This window comes from Hippopotamus amphibius, chromosome 8 (genome assembly GCF_030028045.1).
Source record: "Hippopotamus amphibius kiboko isolate mHipAmp2 chromosome 8, mHipAmp2.hap2, whole genome shotgun sequence".
Lineage (NCBI taxonomy): Eukaryota > Metazoa > Chordata > Mammalia > Artiodactyla > Hippopotamidae > Hippopotamus > Hippopotamus amphibius.
The window spans coordinates 135,784,666-135,802,212 of NC_080193.1; the positions used below are offsets into that span (position 1 = coordinate 135,784,666).

At 39.5% G+C, this 17,547-nt stretch overlaps 1 protein-coding gene across 8 annotated transcripts in view; it reads right to left on the reverse strand.

Annotated features, from left to right (window-relative positions):
• The window catches only part of ITGB6 (integrin subunit beta 6), a 126,418-nt gene that overhangs the window by 63,623 nt on the left and 45,248 nt on the right, over positions 1-17,547 (reverse strand). For 4 of the 8 annotated variants that reach the window (XM_057744232.1, XM_057744234.1, XM_057744235.1 and 1 more), the window contains 6 exons: positions 11,613-11,664; positions 11,198-11,427; positions 11,014-11,089; positions 10,189-10,268; positions 7,026-7,230; positions 6,173-6,419 (listed from right to left, as the gene is read on the reverse strand). In XM_057744232.1, coding sequence (XP_057600215.1) covers positions 6,173-6,419; positions 7,026-7,230; positions 10,189-10,268; positions 11,014-11,089; positions 11,198-11,242 — 653 coding nt within the window. In that variant the 5' untranslated portion in view covers positions 11,243-11,427; positions 11,613-11,664. Of the gene's footprint in view, positions 1-6,172; positions 6,420-7,025; positions 7,231-10,188; positions 10,269-11,013; positions 11,090-11,197; positions 11,428-11,612; positions 11,665-17,547 lie in introns of those variants that run through there. The other 4 variants (XM_057744236.1, XM_057744237.1, XM_057744239.1 and 1 more) reach the window with 4 other exon arrangements.

A 17,547-nucleotide genomic window follows, 5' to 3' on the forward strand; every position in this document is an offset into this window, starting at 1 on the left:
CTTATCTATAAAATGAGGGTGATAATAATACCTACTTTGCAAGGTTGCTGTGACAATTACATAAAAAGTACTTTATAAAAAGTATGTAACTGTATGAGGTATACTATTGTCCCTGAAGCCCAACTAGGCTTGGAAATTGTCTGCTTAATCTTTTATTTGGGGCTGTTGGTTCACTGTACCAGAATGGCATTTGAGCATCTTCTGGAGCCAGAGAACTAGCATTACTATCTTTCCGTAAGAAATTTGCATCTTTGTTGGTTAGAATTATTTGCTATGTAGTTCTTACTAGAACTCTAATCTTTGGAAAGGGGAATACATATTTTATATAATTCAATAAACATATTCATGTGCTGGGAGATGACTGTAGCTAAAGCAAAACAGAATGTCAGAGCTGGGTCACGCCAGGAAATTTTGAGTGGAGACTGCCCATTTTGGTCAGAGTTCTTCCTCTAACAAATGCTTATGTTTGGTTGTTATTTTCTTAGATACCAGTTGAAAGAATTACTCATTGCTGAATAACTTGATTTTGAGTCCCTAGACAAAAATAAATTGGCATTTGAAATGCATTTCAAATTTAAAATTATAAAATACAATATAAAAAGTGCTACTTATATTTTTCATTAAAACTTTAAATAAATATCCATAAAATAAGACTATAACCATACATACTGAAAGGTTAACACCATTTTTTTGAGTGGAATTAGAAATGAGTTCCAATTTCTTCTTTTGTCTATATTCTCACATGGGCTTGTTATTACCTTTGCAATAAGAAATTATACTATATAGTCATATATGTTTTCGTGTGTGTACACATAGGAAATCTAAGCATTTCATGATTCAGTTTTCTCTTTTGCAAAACAATGATGAATCACTGTTCATGTCAAATTCAAAAACAAAACACCAAATCACATGTGAAATAATGTTTAAAAAATCCCTCAAAATGTGCTATGGATAAAATTTTATCTTTGTGCTGTTAAATATTTTAAAATGCATATTACAACTCATTATAAATAGGAAAATGGAGAAAGTATGGTTTTTGTTGCTGTATCTTAGACAACAGTATAAGGGAAATTTCTTTCAAAATGTAAACCATTCAGGCTTCTTACATGGTGAAATGAATTTTTAGTGACCTTCCATCTAATGAAGATAAAGAAAGCAAGCTACTTCAAAAACACCAGAGATTAGATTAAAACAGAAGTTTTGGAAGTGTGGTGAGTATACCCACAGAGGTCCCTGAGACCTTTTCAGAGAGTCCTTCAGGTCCAATGTTTTTCATAATAATAAGAAATGTTATTTGTCTTTTTCACTGTTGGCATTTTCACTGATGATGCAAAGAAATGGTGAGTAAAACTGCAGGTACCTTAGCACCTATCAAGTACCTAGTGCTCCTTATATTGTTTTTTTACCAGCAAGCATGCACCATAATTTTTTTTTAAATGCTAATTTCACTTGATGGTCCTTGAAGAAGCAGTAAGAGATATTAATTTTATTAAGTCTACACACTTGGATGTATGTTTTTAAAAAAATGCTTCTGTGTGACCACATGGGAAATATGCATACTGCATCACTACTGCACATTGAAATACATGTTTATAGTGGAAAAGCACTTTTGTGATTATTTGAACTGAACTGGCCTATTTCATGGAACAACCATTATACTGGAAAGAATGCTTGACAGCCAAACTATCATTTCAACTTAAGTTTTTGGCAGACATGTTCTTAAAAATGAAGAAAGTAAGCCTATTACTTCCAGGAAAACAACAATCAGTGTTTGTCACCAATGATGAAATTTGAGGTAACTAGAAAATTAGAATTTCAGAAAATTTTCATCTGCCACCCATGAGATTAACAGCTTCCCAATACTTCAGGATTTACCTGATGGGATTGATGATATTAACAAATACAGTTTTTTTAGATATTATATCATGAAATTTGGAAGATCTACGTAACTCACTGAAACTTCACTTTCCAAATGACTAAAGCATTATATTACAAAACCACACGCATGAACACACACACGCACACAGACACACACAGACACACAGACACACACACACACCAGTAAAAGAGCCATTCAAAGTGCAAAACAGACCAATGATTTTTAATGTAACAAAACATGAAGTTCATTGATGTTCTTTCAGATTCCACATTGAAACTAAATTTACCTCTTGTACAGTTTGAATGTAATATCAAAGAAGAATGCCTATAGTCTTCAGAAAAAGCTATTTGCTTCTCCCTTTTCCAACTATATATCCATGAGAAGTTTGACCAAAACAAAATATTAGAACAGATTAAATGGAGAAGCAGATATGAGAATCCAATTGTCTTCTTTTAAATCAGATATTTTAAGAGATTTGTAAAAATGTAAAACAGTGTCACTCTTGTTAATTTTTGTTCTATTTTGGAAAATGTAGTTATTTTTCCTAAAGGTGTATTATTATAATAATATGCAGCGTGTTTCTCACTGTAATTCTTAAGTAAATTGATTAATTATTTTTATATTTTCTTAGTTTTACACTATAGGACACTGAACATTGATAGATATAAAGCTCTTTTGGAGGGTCTTAATTTTTAAAAGTGTAAGAGAGTCCTGTGATCTAAAAGTTTGAGGACCATTAGATCAAAATAATTAGAGAAAAATAGGTGTTAATGAGAAGAAGAAAATTAAAACTGGTTTTGAATGTCTGTTATGTTCTGAGCCTATTCAGTTCTCACGATTAGCACAGGAAGTGAATATTATCATCCCCATTTACAGATGAAGAGATGGGAGCTCCAAGGTTATGCCTAGGTCTGGAAAACTCCATGCTCTTTCTTCTTACCTCTCATTGCCTTCGTACTAAAGAACATTTTATTCCATAATTATAAGGTTTGGATTGATCAAAGGATTGACTTTTGTGTTTGTGGTGTTTGCGTTCTTGGTGTATAAATGTGTGGGGAGTGGAATCTGGACAGGGAAACTGGGAGAATTAAGGACATGATTAGAAAGGAAAAAATACAATGTTGCAGCAAAAAAAACGAAGTCATTATTTGCAACTTTAGCTAATGGTAAATTTGGCCAACAAGAATAAAAGAAACACCTCTAGCAAAGAGGTAGATATTGACCTTTCAAGAGCTCAGATATGTGATCCTCCTTTGGGTTCCCATGCACTGCACCTTGTGCAATGCTCTGGCCTCCCTTTGCCCCACTCTGTTGGTGTTGGTAGCAACTACCACCTACTGAGAGCTTCCTGGTCAAGCCCAACATCAAATGCTTCCTTTCACTGTCTCACCCACTGCTTGCAACCCCTCTGTATGATTGGTATTGTTATTCCAAACTCAAGTTTTGAGAAGTGAAGTGGTTCCCCTAAGGTGACATTATGAGTGAGTAGATGAATGGGTACATGGTTACATGGGTGTATTCAATGGATCAATGGAACGGAATAGAATGTCCAGAATTGGACACACATACAGTCAATTGCTTTTTAACAAAGGCATCAAGGTAATTCAATGGGAAAAGGAAAATCCTGCTTAACAAATAGTGCTGAAACAATTGGATAGTTGCATGTAAACTAAAGAGAACCTAGACTTTTTCCTCATTTCAAATAGAAACACTAATTTGAGATCATAGACCTAAGTGCAAAAGCTTCAACCGTAAAGCTTCTAGAAGAATACATAAGCAGGAATCTTTGAGATGTTAGGATAGGCAAAGCTGTCTTAGGACAAAAAAATACACTAATCATAAAACTAAAAATTGATAAATTGGACTTCATCAAAATTAAAAACTTGCTTGATCAAAGATATTGATAGAAAAATAAAAATACAATCCACTGCCTGGGAGGAGATATTTGCAAAATATATTTGACAAAGAACTTTTGTCCAAATATACAAAGAACTTATATAATACAATATTAAGAGGAAAATCTAATTTTTAAAAATAGGAAAAAGATTTGAAAAGATACTTCACAAAATAAGATACGAGAATGGAAAAAATATATTAAGAGATGTTCAACATCATTTGTCAATAGGGAAATGCAAAGTAAAGCTACAGTGAGATACATACCTATCAGAATGACTAAAACTAAAAAGACTGAAATTACCAAGTATTGTCAAGGACTTGAAATAACTCACACATTGCAGATGGAGGTGCAGAATGGTACATCCACTTTGGAAAACAATTTGATAATTTCTTTAAAAAATTAAAACTATGCTCATCACACAATTCAGCAAGTCTAATTCTAGGTATCTATCCAAGAGAAATAAAAACATACATCCACACAAAGACTTATATGTAAATGATCATAGCAGTATTTTTTCATGATTGCCAGAAATTGGGAAACAACCCAAATGTCCATCAATGGAAGAATAAATAAAGAAAGTGTAGTAAATTCATACAAGTGACTATTACTTTAAAAAGAAAAGGAACAAACTACTGGTAAACACAAAATTAGGGGTGAATCTCAAAAACATATTGAGCAAAAGAAGCCAGACACAAAAGGTATATACCATATTTTCCATTCATATGACATCCAAGAATAGACAAAACCAATCTAACTTATAGAAATCAGAAAGTGGTTGCCTCTGGGGAAGCAGAACTGACTATAATGGGGCACAAGGAAACTTTCCGAGGTGATGGAAATGTTCTATGTCATGTCAAGTGGTGATTACACTGGTATATTCAATTGTCAAAACTCATGAAACTGAGGACTTCCTAGGTGGCGCAGTGGTTAAGAATCCGCCTGCCAACGCAGGGGACACGGGTTCGAGCCCTGCTCTGGGAAGATTCCACATGCCTCGGAGCAACTAAGCCTGTGCGCCACAACTGTTGAGCCTGTGCTCTAGAGCCCGTGAGCCACAACTAGTGAGCCCGTGTGCTGCAACAATTGAAGCCCACGTGCCTAGAGCCCATGCTCTGCAACAAGAGAAGCCACTACAAAGAGGAGCCTGGGCACCACAATGAAGAGTAGCTCCCGCTCGCAGCAACTAGAGAAAGCCCGTGTGCAGCAACGAAAACCCAACGCAGCCAATAAATAAATTAATAAATTAAAACAAACAAAAACTTATGAAACTGAACATTTCTGCTCTGTGTATTTTTGTACATGTCAATTATACCTCAAGAAGGGGATCTGGGGACAGACATGATCTCTGATATTTGCAACCAAACACAATTCCTAAGAGTTGCAATCAGTGATGAATTCTTTTCAAGGTCAAAATATTTTTGGCTGTCAGATTCTAGTTGGGAAACACACCGAAATGTCTTAAAATGTACTATAAAAGCTGTCTTTTATAGAGACTGATTACTGGGTGTATACTAGTGTTCAAAGTCAATATATGTTTGGAAAGCCATTTCACATATTCTAGATTTATAGTAGTAAAGGGCTTTGTTTTGGACCAACCCAGATCTTGGTATAGATCACTGATTAGTCATGTGGCCTCAGGCAAATTACTAAGCCTCTCAGAGTCTTTGTCACTTCCTAAGTATAGGGATGATGAAACCTGCTTTGACCTGAAGTTATTTTGAAGATTGAATGAGGTCATGTATGTAAAATCTTCAACATGGGGTCTGGCACAGAGCAAATGGAGGCTCTTTTTCAATAGAAGGATATCAAATAATTTTACTTTGAACATGTCATTGACCTGTACAGGTAAGTCATCATAAAGCAACTCACCCTTGACTGTCACCTGGATAATACACGGTTTTAGTAGCTGCTTAGAGCATATTATAATGGAGTCATTGACTAATTTCCTAATGAATTTGACAATAGTGAAGGTTACAAAGGCCTTTTCCAAGCAGTAAGAGAAATTCATATTTCCCAAAGTACATCAGAAGGAGCTACAAAGACTGTCATTTTGGCAGCAGTCGTTGTAGTGAAGACAGACACTGTGAGAAAGTGTGGGCTACTGTCAAATAGCCCCAGAGAGTGGCGGTCTACAGTGAAAGACTCAGTCCCCTTGTCTGCAGAACACAAAACCAAATTCGTCACATCCTGACCTCCACGGGGAGGCAGGTGCTGTGAGGACCCGAGCTAGAACCAGGTACTAAGATGATTCCCCTTGGTTCTGAACAACCAAGGCAACTCAGAGCTGCAGAGGTCCAACCAGATGGGAGCAAACTGCCAGCGAAGTAGCAAGCTCAGAGCAGGGCCATCTCTAGAGGACATCAGTGTTCAAAGATGCCAGAAAATCATTTACTTACCTGCAAGGGTTGGCGATTTCTTCTGGCGTTGTTTTCATAAAAGGGGAGATGGGTTTCTCCACAAAAGAGCCAAAGCCCAGTCTAAAGTTGCTAGTTAATTTAGACATCTCCTTGGAAAGCAGGGAGCCCAGCTCTTTGATGGTGTTGAGGTCATCGTCCATGGAGGCCGAGAGGTCCATGAGGTAATACAAGTCCACAGGGTAATCCTCGGTCTGGCGAACTTGAACTTGCAGAGTCTGTTCTCTGCCTGCAACACCCCCGCAAGAAAAAGCAAATCATAAAAACACATAGAGACTTATCTGTGACTAGCCCATCACTGGCTATTTCAATAAGAATTTGCTGAAGATGCTTACAATTTCATATACTCTGTGGTAAAGTCTATAAATGAGCAAACTCATGAAAATCTTTCAGCAGTGAATTTAGAGTAGCTGAAAGAGGTGAAAGTTAAGATATTTTATATCTCCTTGGGAGAACTAGCATCCATTTAGATGGAAGATAAGCTGATTTGTGTGTGTCGGTGGGTTTAGAAAAGGAGAAGAAAATAAAGAGTATAAAGCTACATTACAACTCTTGAAGAAATGTGAGGTAAGCCTTAACAACATTTGAGTGATTCAAATGGTCACCATTAGATAAGGCTTTTTTTGGTAACACGCTTGGAGTGCAAAGTGACCAATTGTGAATAAAGGGAAGTGTTAGCCTAGCAATGCTCTACTTCCTTAAGAATGGGAAATCTGAGTCGTCATAAACGATGATATGTGATATGGTACCAGGCGTATTAATGGAATAGCAGTGTTACTATACATGATGTTAGATTTGCTTACATGAGCCAGTGATTGTGTAAATCATAACATACCTGGTCTCAATTTAAGAACCAAGTTTTGAGGTGCAATCTGAACAATGTTGGAACTATTTTTCTGCCTCCCTATGCTGAGAGGCTTATTTGTAAGTATTTCTACTCGGGAGACAGGGTTTTCAATGAAGATTGGTTGACATCCTTTAGCTAAAAGATTTGCTGGGGTGTCACACCTTTCTCCAACTCCAGATAGGTGGGTAAAATTCTAAAAAAAGAAAAAAAAAACAATAAAGAGAAAAAGACAACAATAAAGAAGAAAAAGAAGACATTTTTAATAAGATTACTTTTTTTTTTTTGGCACATGGGCTTAGTTGCTCCGCGGAATGTGGGATCTTCCTGGAGCAGGGATCGAACCTGTGTTCTCTGCATTGGCAGGCGGATTCTTAACCACTGCGCCACCTAGGAAGCCCCAATAAGATTACTTTTGCTTGCTTGGCTAGTTAGGCATCTTGCCATAGTCTATTACACTTCCACATGCCTGACATTGATTGTAGGTCTACAGTTATAGCAGAATAACCAGAAAATTCTGCCCGTAAAATTCTGAGTAAAATTGGAGTTTCCTTTTAAGTATATTCAAGTGCATTCCCTTAACAGGTCTTTTTTTTTTTCTTTTTTCCTTCCCTTCCCTTCCTTCCTTCCTTCCTTCCTTCCTTCCTTCCTTCCTTCCTTCCTTCCTCCCTTCCTCTCTTTTTTTCATCTTTTTAATGCCTACTCCTTTAAACTTCTCCTGTGCTGTGACCAGATCCTTGAAATAGCTGGCTCATAGAGTTGACATCATCGTGTGAATTCTCTGTTCAGGATAACCGGTAGGTTTGTGGAATCCCGGGACTGTCCAAACTCTCAGTGTGTCTATTACCAAGTCCAGTGACAAAGAGCCTTTTCTGTGGCTTCCTAAAGGCCAAAGATTGTAACATTTCACTATCTACTCTCTGTCCTGGTTTAATTTCTGGATGTATTACCCTTGTATTACAGTATTACTTCACTAAAGTTGACCTCTTGGGGAATTTATACAAAGGGTCTTAAAGTGTTCCCGTTTAAGGTCTTTTAGAAATTTCTCCAACATTTGGATGTGGGGAAGGGAAGTGAAAGAGAAATTGTGTAAAAGACTGCTTTTCTATGTTGGACTCGGGAGTTTCCCACTTCCCCTCTGACCCACCTGGCTATCTGGAGGCAGTGAGATGAAGTGTTTCCAGGCAGGAATGTGGCCATCCAACCCTGGAACACCCGGAACAGAGACATGCAGTTGAGAGATAAACGCCTATCTTACCTAATAGCCAAGGCTGCTCTAGAGCTGGTGAGGCTCTAGGCGAAGTGGAACTTGAGGCCCATTGACTCTCATGCTTGGAGACAAGCACACCAAGCTCATATTGTTTCTCCTCATTCAGAATTCTAAGCCACTCTTGCTCTTTCACCACTAGGAAAGTTACATTTCTTCTGAAATTGATTTTTGAGAATATAATGTTATCTATCAGCCAGGCCTGTGTCTATTTGAGGCTCCAGAGAGGGGTAGCAAATTCTGTAACTTCCCATGATGTATACAAGGCAAACTGTGGCTTGATAAGACCTCAGAATCCTTCTTAACACAGTGTCACTGCTACTACCTATAATCACTATGTTTGCCAGAAGATCAGAGGTGGTGTTAACCCTGGAACCTATTTTCTATCTGCTCTAAGCTGAAGCCTAATTTATTTTTTGCTCCAACTGTCTCTACTGACAGTTATATCAGTGAGTGGCCTCTCAGAATAATCTGACCTTAAAATCCGATGACAATTTGACTGCGGAGAATTGTCCACGAGTAAAGCTATCAGTAGGAACTTAAGAGGCTCTCTTCAATGAGGGCTAAAGAAGCATGTAAGTGAAAATTCTAGAGGTGAGCATTTTGTTACACTGATTCGTTTTGTCTCTGGCATGAAACTAACATTGACTTCTTTAGAGAGTCAATGTCAAAAAACGTGGGTTTTCCCCTCTTTGGGTATTCCCAAACCTGCTTTTGATATGTGAGCTCAAAATGGCATAATTCTCTGCCCTTCTGCTTGTGTTCCCTGGGCAGAGGCCAGTAGCAGGGGAGTGAGCTGGGTCTGTACTCTGGTCTGCGAGTCCTTCCTCCATGGACACGTGTAACCGAGATGTGGGTTTTCACAGTGACAGCCTGGACCTGAGTCGGGTGGTCAGGTTTGTTCCCCTCAAACATGCTACTCAGTTCTTGCTGAACTTGGCATTTGTACGGTTTGATTTGCATTTAGGTTCTCTTTATGAGATTCAGCAGAGAACTGTTTTCAATCCAGAAAGAGCCAAGACAGCTCTTTCCCACCAGGAATCATTTACAGATTGCCCGGTAGTGTCACGGGAGGCAGGGACTCAGGGTGGCTTGTTATACATTCCTGAGTCCTCCTCTGCTACTTTCACATAGTTTTCAGTTTGATCAGATAAGGAATGTCTGTTTCGGTTTTTGTCATCAGTGTGGTACAGAGTCACCAAGCTCATGTAATTTTTAAAAGAATTGGATAATGTCTGAACAGTAAAGTTTACCCCAAGCCTAGAACAGAGCAGACCAATCACTAGAAGTGAAATTAAATTTGTAACATGAAAACTTCCAGCAAACTGAAGTCTAGGACCAGGCAGCTTCACAGGGGAATTCTACCAAACACATAAAGAAGCGTTAATACTTATCCTTCTTAAACTATTCCAAAAAATTGAAGAGGATGAAACATTCCCAAATCTACTCCAGAACACCTCTCTTAGATCCTAGTAGTGATTCAGAAAGGATGCTGGTCCCCAGACGGAATACCACTATAATGTTGGAATCAAATGTATGTTTGAAAATATCAGTTCTGTGATCTCTGGTTACCCAGAGCCTCAGCATTTTACGTGTAAGCAGTTAGAAATGGCTTTAAAATAAGGAGGCATCAGGTTAAATAAGCAATCTTGAGTTACGTATATTTCAGAATACTTTGCCATTCACTCCCTCCTCAAATTGCTTTTGAATGTAATCGCATGAAGGACACTTGGAATCACTAATGTTTACATTTTCCTTTTCTGATTTGTTGTATTCCTATAATCCCATAGAAAGCAGGACACAAGCAGGACACTCTCAGAACACTCACGGATGGTATCGTAAATGTAAGTGTACTTTTTACAAACAAGCTGAGGTCATTTGTTTTACCTCCTGAGAACACCAGGCACACTGAGGTCCAATGAGTAAGCAGTCCTCACAGGTCTCTGCACCCCCCACGGCACAGCCACCTGTGTTTAAACCCAGCAAGACACAAGGGATTCAGCACACACCAGCCACTCCATTTATGAGAACTACGGCTCTTAAAGTACTTGAACAAAACAGTATCAAAGTTTATTTTTCAGTCTTCAAAGATCAGTCCTCAAAATGTTAGCAATCCGCAGTAAAGTTCATGTTTTACATCTATCACATTGAAAATATGCATGTCATTGTAGCCAAAAATAACCATTCTCTTTTTTCTTAAAATATGAAAATATCTCAGTTTTCACAAATATACAACCATCATATTTATCATCCTCACTCAGGATCATTCCCTTTTAATTTTTAAAAATTATTTGCACCCATTAAAGAATGCTTCTCTCTTAAATGTACTATATTTTGGTTTAAAAAATAAATCCCTTTTCTCCTTCAAGGTTATCGTTCTCAAGTGGAAGGCCTTGTTGTACAATAAGATAGCTAGAAAAGTTACCAAAATGGTTGTCACAAGGGTATTAAGAAGTCCTCTTGTGCAGTAGTGCTATTTAATTCTTTCATTAAGGTGCCCATGCAACCTTTGTATTTATTTACCTTAAGCCCAGAGCATTCGCAGTGGGAACAGCCCTGCGTCTGCCTGTAATTTGTTAAAGTGTTCGTTCAATGGCAAAAAAGCAATTGAACAGAGCAAATAAAAAATGACTTCAGATCTAGTTTCTGAACCACATGACAGGTTTGTCAAGCACACCACAAAAGCAATATATCAGAGAACTAAAGTCTTACCTTGTACGTGATCATTCCTTCCTAGAAATAGAAAGAACAGGCAAAGCAGTTCAATCCCCATCCGTTTCAGTTCTCGCTGTGCAGACAGATTAAAAAATGAATTACTTTCAACATTACAAGACCAAAGCTGAACATCGTTAAAAGTCTTTCTTTCTTGAAGTGTAAAATTGTAAATACTACTTACACTGCTTTGAAAAGAAACTCGAGATGTAAATAAAAAAGTTTTCATTAAGACTGAAATGAAAACAGAAGCTACCTGGACAGGTAAAGAAGAAAAGCTGTGTTTAAGAGCAACTTCAACATGATTTACTTCCTTGTTCTCCTTATAAGGAATGCAGGTGTACAATCACCAAGAAGGTGGGGAAATTCATTCAGTAGAAATTTGTGTGTAAATTCTATTAGTCTCTCTGCATCCTAGAGAAAGTTGATACCTTTAGTAAAATATTGATCGATGAAATGTCAAAAGAGCAATTGAAATATGATCTAAAGTTGTTTCTAAAATAATTATAATTTAATGTAAACAGTACAGAATATAAATAAAACACAAATATGTAAGTTATGCATAGGGTGGTTTTAAAAAATGAGCTAAAGGAAAATACCTGAGATTTTTATGTTCCATTGTTAAATCCTTTTGGAGAATTGAGATGAACTCTGAAAAATAAAAATTATTATTTTAGAATTTAGAAGACAAGCTAAGGAAAGCAAAATACTGTGTCCCCTTGTTTTTTAAGTTGGGTGAAAGATATTTTCCCATAAGTATAAAATTCTTATTTAAATGCATTATTAGAAAAAATACAATATTTTAAAATTAAATTAGACCAAAATTACTCTCAAACAACAACAACGACACAGAAACAATGGTGCCCAAGATTCTGAATCCCTCCCCTCTGGATAGTGACCAAGTTCTCCCTTTCTTTCTTTCTTTCTTTCTTTCTTTCTTTCTTTCTTTCTTTCTTTCTTTCTTTCTTTCCTTCCTTCCTTCCTTTTCTTTCTTTCTTTCTTTCTTTCTCTCTCTCTCTCTCTCTCTCTCTCTCTCTTTCTTTCTTCCTTCCTTCCTTCCTTCCTTCCTTCCTTCCTTTCTTTCTTTTTCTTTCTTTCTTTCTTTCTTTTTCTTTCTTTCTTTCTTTCTTTCTTTCTTTCTTTCTTTCTTTCTTTCTTTCTTTCTTTCTTTCCTATTTTTAAATTTTATTTATTTATTTTTTGGCTGCATGAGGTCTTAGTTGCAGCGTGCAGGATCTTTGCTGAGGCATGCGGAACATTTCGCTGTGGCGTGTGGGTTTCTTTCTAGTTATGGCGTGTGGGTTTTTCTCTTCTCTAGTTGTGGCATGCAGGCTCCAGGGCACGTGGGCTCTGTAGTTGGCAGCACGCAGGCTCTCCAGTTGAGGTGCCCGAGCTCAGTAATTGTGGTATGCGGTCTTAGTCGCCCTGTGGCATGTGGGACCATAGTTCCCTGATCAGGGATCAAACCCAAATCCTCTGCACTGGAAGGCAGATTCTCTACCATTGGGCTACCAAGGAAGTCCCCCAAGTTCTCTTTCTCGTGTATTGTCCCTGATTCCAGCTCACTATTTGGCACATCGAAGATATTTATTTGTTGAACAGAAAAGTGACAAATTTAAAATCTAACAATCTATGGCTAATTTCATGACTTTGATTACAAATTTTTCCTAATGTGTTCAAGACAGTATTTGGGGTTTGTGGATACTACAAACAGATATTTATTTCATTACTCTCCAAACTGCTTGACCTTAGACAGGCTTTTTTGTGTGTGGCTGGGCTTATGTCCTAGGAGATTATCTTTTAAAAGTATATTTCTAGGCAAGTGTGTAGAACCTGTGAAGAGAAGAAAACTCATTATAGACTGCTCGGGCTCTTCTCAGAAAACTATGTTCAATTTTGAACTCCATGGTATATAAGAATCTGCAAGAACATGGCAAGAATCCTGCAGAGAGAAACCAGAATTATTAAAGAGTTGGAAGGATAACTTTTGGGAGAAAAATACAGTTGTATGAAATCAGTTGATTGAGCTTGAAGAAGAAAGATTAAGTCACAGATATCTGTGTCTCTCCTATTACGTCTGGATAATACGCGTTTCCTGTATTAGCCGTCATTCGTTTAGTCATTCATTCATCCATTCATTCAATAAATATTTGCTGAGAATCTACTTTTTGCTAAGTATTGTTCTAGAGGCAGAGGATATGCTAGTGAACAAAACCAAGCTCTTGGCCTATGAAGCATACATGCTAGGTTGGGGAACACTGGGGACAGACAGATTCTTAAAATCAGGCTGTCCTAAGGACTATGAAAAATGATAAATCCGGGTAAAAGGAAAGGTGTGTGATTTTACCAGCCTATGTACAGACTTCCACCCCGCCCCTAAAATCCTGATTGTTCTGCTTTATTTACTCCTGTCCCCAGTCGCAGCCCCTGTGATGGTCATTCCCTCCCCTGCGTCCAAGCCACTGCGCAGGCCATTTGTGTTGCCTGTAGGCCTGTGCCTCCTCTCCATTCCCTGACTCAGCTCACTGTCCAGGTCTCAGCACAGACATCAGTGCCCACAGGGAGACCTTTCTGGTCTCGCCAGGCCTCCCTTCCTGCGGACTTTCCCCAGGACGGCCCTTTCCAATCTGCTTGTAATTTCCGAAATCCTTGCCTCTCTTCCCCCCGTAGACTGTGACGTTCTTTAAGGCATTGATTTATTCAACAAGTATTTATTGAGTTCTTTACTATGTCTCAGGCAGGGACTGTGTCTCAGTTATCTTCATATTCCCAGCAAGTAGCATAATGCCAGATACTTTGTAAGTAGTCAATTACTATTTATCAAGGAGATGAATAAATTTTATGTCTTCATCGTCTAGTATTTTACCTGTGACAAAGCAGGTACTCCACGCATATGGAGTAAATAGATGAGTAAATGAATAAATGGGTTTAGAAGACACATAATGCAGTTAGCAGAGGGGAAAGATGCCCCCTGCTTGGGTTGTGAGAAAGTTGAGAAAAGGCTTAAAACGCAGGATGGGGGACAGGGGCAGAATTTAAGAGAAAATACAAAGTAGAATAACGCTACAAGAAAACCTCGATCCACTCTGCTTTTACCTTGGCACCGCTCTGGATAATCCGTACCAGGCTTTCTTGCTTCCCGAAGATGTGGTGCCCGGTGCCCTCTCCTGGAAAGTACCCGCCCACGCCCCTGGGGGTGGGGGGAGCCCTGGTTGCTGCATAAACTGGCCAGCACTGCACAAAGTCTCCCGAATGAAAGCTGTCCCCTTAGCCAAGCCAACCAGCTTAATTACCTCTGTTTCTGTACATACACGGAATTTAACCTGGGACAAACAGACTGAAACTGGGGTTCGATAGTGGGAGCTGAAGCTGGCAGAGAGAGGACCTCAGGTTGAAGGAAAAGTGATGCTTCAGGAGTGAATCCGTGTTAAAAGGAATCAGCAGCTATGAGGAGACAGAAACCCAAGGCAGAGGGAAACTGTAACGAGTAGACAAGGAGGCAGGCTGAGAGCATCCCTAGTAAAAGCAGCGGAGAAGGGCCCCTAAGCCACATGAGTGGAGAACCCTAGAGTTAGACCAGCAAACGCACTTTGTCGAGGGGAGGCAACATGGCCCAGGCCGACAGTTGTCACGATCTCAAGTGCCCTTCCAGACTGGATATTTCTGAGACCCGGCGTCTCCTGGGTTTCCCCAGGATTTTTCTCTTTTAGAACAACGTGTATTCTTACAACAAATTCCGATTGCTTGTGGGTGGCTGAGGGTGTCTCTGTATTTCTTGAAACCGAGAGATCCCAAGTCACACAGTCTAGATTTTCAGACAGGCTGCTTGGGCCCATAGGATACAATCCTACCATCCCAAATGCTCAGAGCCCCAGCTGGGGACTCTGACTCCATCTGGGGGGCTGCCCCTCTTTCAGAAGTCCGAGCTGGGGTGTGGGTGGAATAGCAGGGCACCACACGGCCCAGGGAAGCAGTGCCTCCTGCACTCTACTCTTGGACTGGCTTTTGCTTCTGAGATGCTTTTCAGTGGAACTCTGACCTCAGGAAGCCACATGAACACATCTGACTCACTGTATGTTGCTTGGGTCTCTCCCGGATCCAGCCATCATTCACATCAGAGAATAACCATCTAGGGTCAGCTGGGCCAGCCCCAGGGCACCTCAAAACACTCTTGGGAGAGTAAACACTGAGTAAACCTGGCTGGGAGCCAGTATGAACCGTAGGGACCTTTGTAATGACTGCCAGCTCTTGAGGTGGCCTCGCTAGGTTACCTGATTTATTTCAAGTAGTAGTGACAAGTCTCCCTCCAGTTGTCTTTCCGTGAAGCATTTCCTAGCGAGTAGCTGAAAGGACACTGGAAGTGAATGCTATCTCTTCGGGCGGGCCTGGCACTGCTGTAACTGCGTGTGTGATGTACTGCATGGTGGGCTGTTTGCAGGATGCTACGGCTGACCTCAGATGTGTGAATCTGGAAGTGGACGCCTCCGTTTCACATTTCAAGACCTTCAGGAAAATTCTTTCAAAGAAGGATGTGTAAGAGTTTCCTGCCACCTTAGTGTGTAATGCCCACAACATGCTGAGTGCTAGAGAAATTTTTTGTGGCCTAGGACTTACATTCGAGTCTGGAGTTTACTTTTTTTAATTTGGTAAAATATACGTGACAAAATTTATCGTTATACCTGTTTTCAAGTGCATAGTTCATTGGCATCAGGTACATTTACATTGTTGTACAACCTTCACCACTACCTATTTCTGGAAATTTTTCATCATTCCAAACCGAAGCTCTGTACCCATGAAGCAATAACTTTACATTTCTACCCCACCCCCCAATCCCCAGAAACTACCATTCATTCTACTTTCTGTCTCTATGAATTTGAGTGTTCTAGGTACCTCATGTAAGTGGAATCATACAAGAAAAGCCTTTTGTGTCTGGCTTATTTCACTTAGCATAATGTTTTCAGGGTTTGTCTACATTGTAGCATGTATCAGAATTCCATTCCTTTTTAAGGCTGAACAATATCCCATTGTGAGGAAATACCACATTTTACTTATCCATCTGTCACTGGACATTTGGGGTGTTTCCACCTTCTGACTATTCTGAATAATGCTGCTATGAATATTTTTGTACAAGTATCTGAGTCTAGTGCTATTGCATGTTCTTGGGGATAGCATTTATCTCACAGCACTTTCGTTTCTAGTCTGTGAAGTAGTGATAATATCCACTTATGAAGATTATGGTGAAGATTTAATTATACCATTCTGGGATGAATCTAGATTCTGTATATAATTTGGGGGGCCCTTTTTTTAAGGAATGCAAATGGGAAATAAATTGAATATGAAAGTATATATTTATTTAAAATGAGAGAGGGAGGAAAAAAAAAAACCATGACAACATATTACTGAAGCCTTAGAGATTCCAGGCCCTTTCATCCTGATATCATACAAGGCAATTAACCAGAAATGCTTACCTAGAAATTCTTCCTGATGGTAACCTGGCTTCCCATCCCCACCTGGAGCCACCTGCAGCTCCCAGCCACTCCCAGGCACCTGGGCCAGCTAGGGGCTGGGACTGAGGCTTCATCTGTTTATGGTAAATCCCCATCTGACGTCACCCAGGATTTGTGTTTATTGCAGATAGCTTTATTGGGCGCTTCCTATGTGTTAGGCACGGCTCAATATTTTATTAGTATTGACCTATTTTACTCTCAACACCCCTCAGAGGCGGGAACTGTTTTACCTCCATTTACCAGTTGAGGAAACTGAGGCAGGAGAAGCTATGTAACTTGCCCACCGTTGCAACACTCCAGAGCCCTGGAAACAGATTTCTCCCCGCAATCTGAGCTCTGCATCACCGAGCAAACTGCCTCCTAGTGGATAAGAGATGTTGGGAGAATCCCAAAGCAGCTGTCAGCAAGAAGTGAAATTCTCCAAGGAACCCTTAGGTAAGTCTGTCTCTCCATCTCTAGAGCCCTTGTTCCGGCTCTCGCTCTGTATCCAGCTGTCTCCTTTTTGGTTTGTTTGTTGTTCATCCTGAGGCTCGTTCACCACTAAAAATGAGACAGAAATGTGGTCCTGGATTGTACAACATTTTCCTTAGTCCTTCTTTGATTTAAATCCTGAAAAATCACTTAAAAGCAAAGGAAACAAAACATGTTGCCCTTCAGGGGAAGGTGACAGGGCTGGGCCTGGCATTGTGTACAGGAGAAGGCCGTCGCTGGCATTTCCTGTGGGCCGAGATGACTCAGGATTAATTAACTCCTGGGCCTCTGGCCGCAGCCAGCCTGCACCTCACTTCGGAGCTCAGGAGTCAGTCACCTACTAGTAAAAGGCAAGTCTGATGCCAATCTTGTACATTAGACCTGCTTGAGAAAATCACTCACCTCAGGTTAGGGAAATTACTTTGAAGTCCTAAGAGAACTGAGCTCCTTCTGTCCTTTAGTTATGGAATAAATTCAAAGGTGAGATTTTTCCATAAAATATCAGTGAATATGAGTTTAACCTCATTTGACTCTCAGAACGACTCTCTCTTCGTGC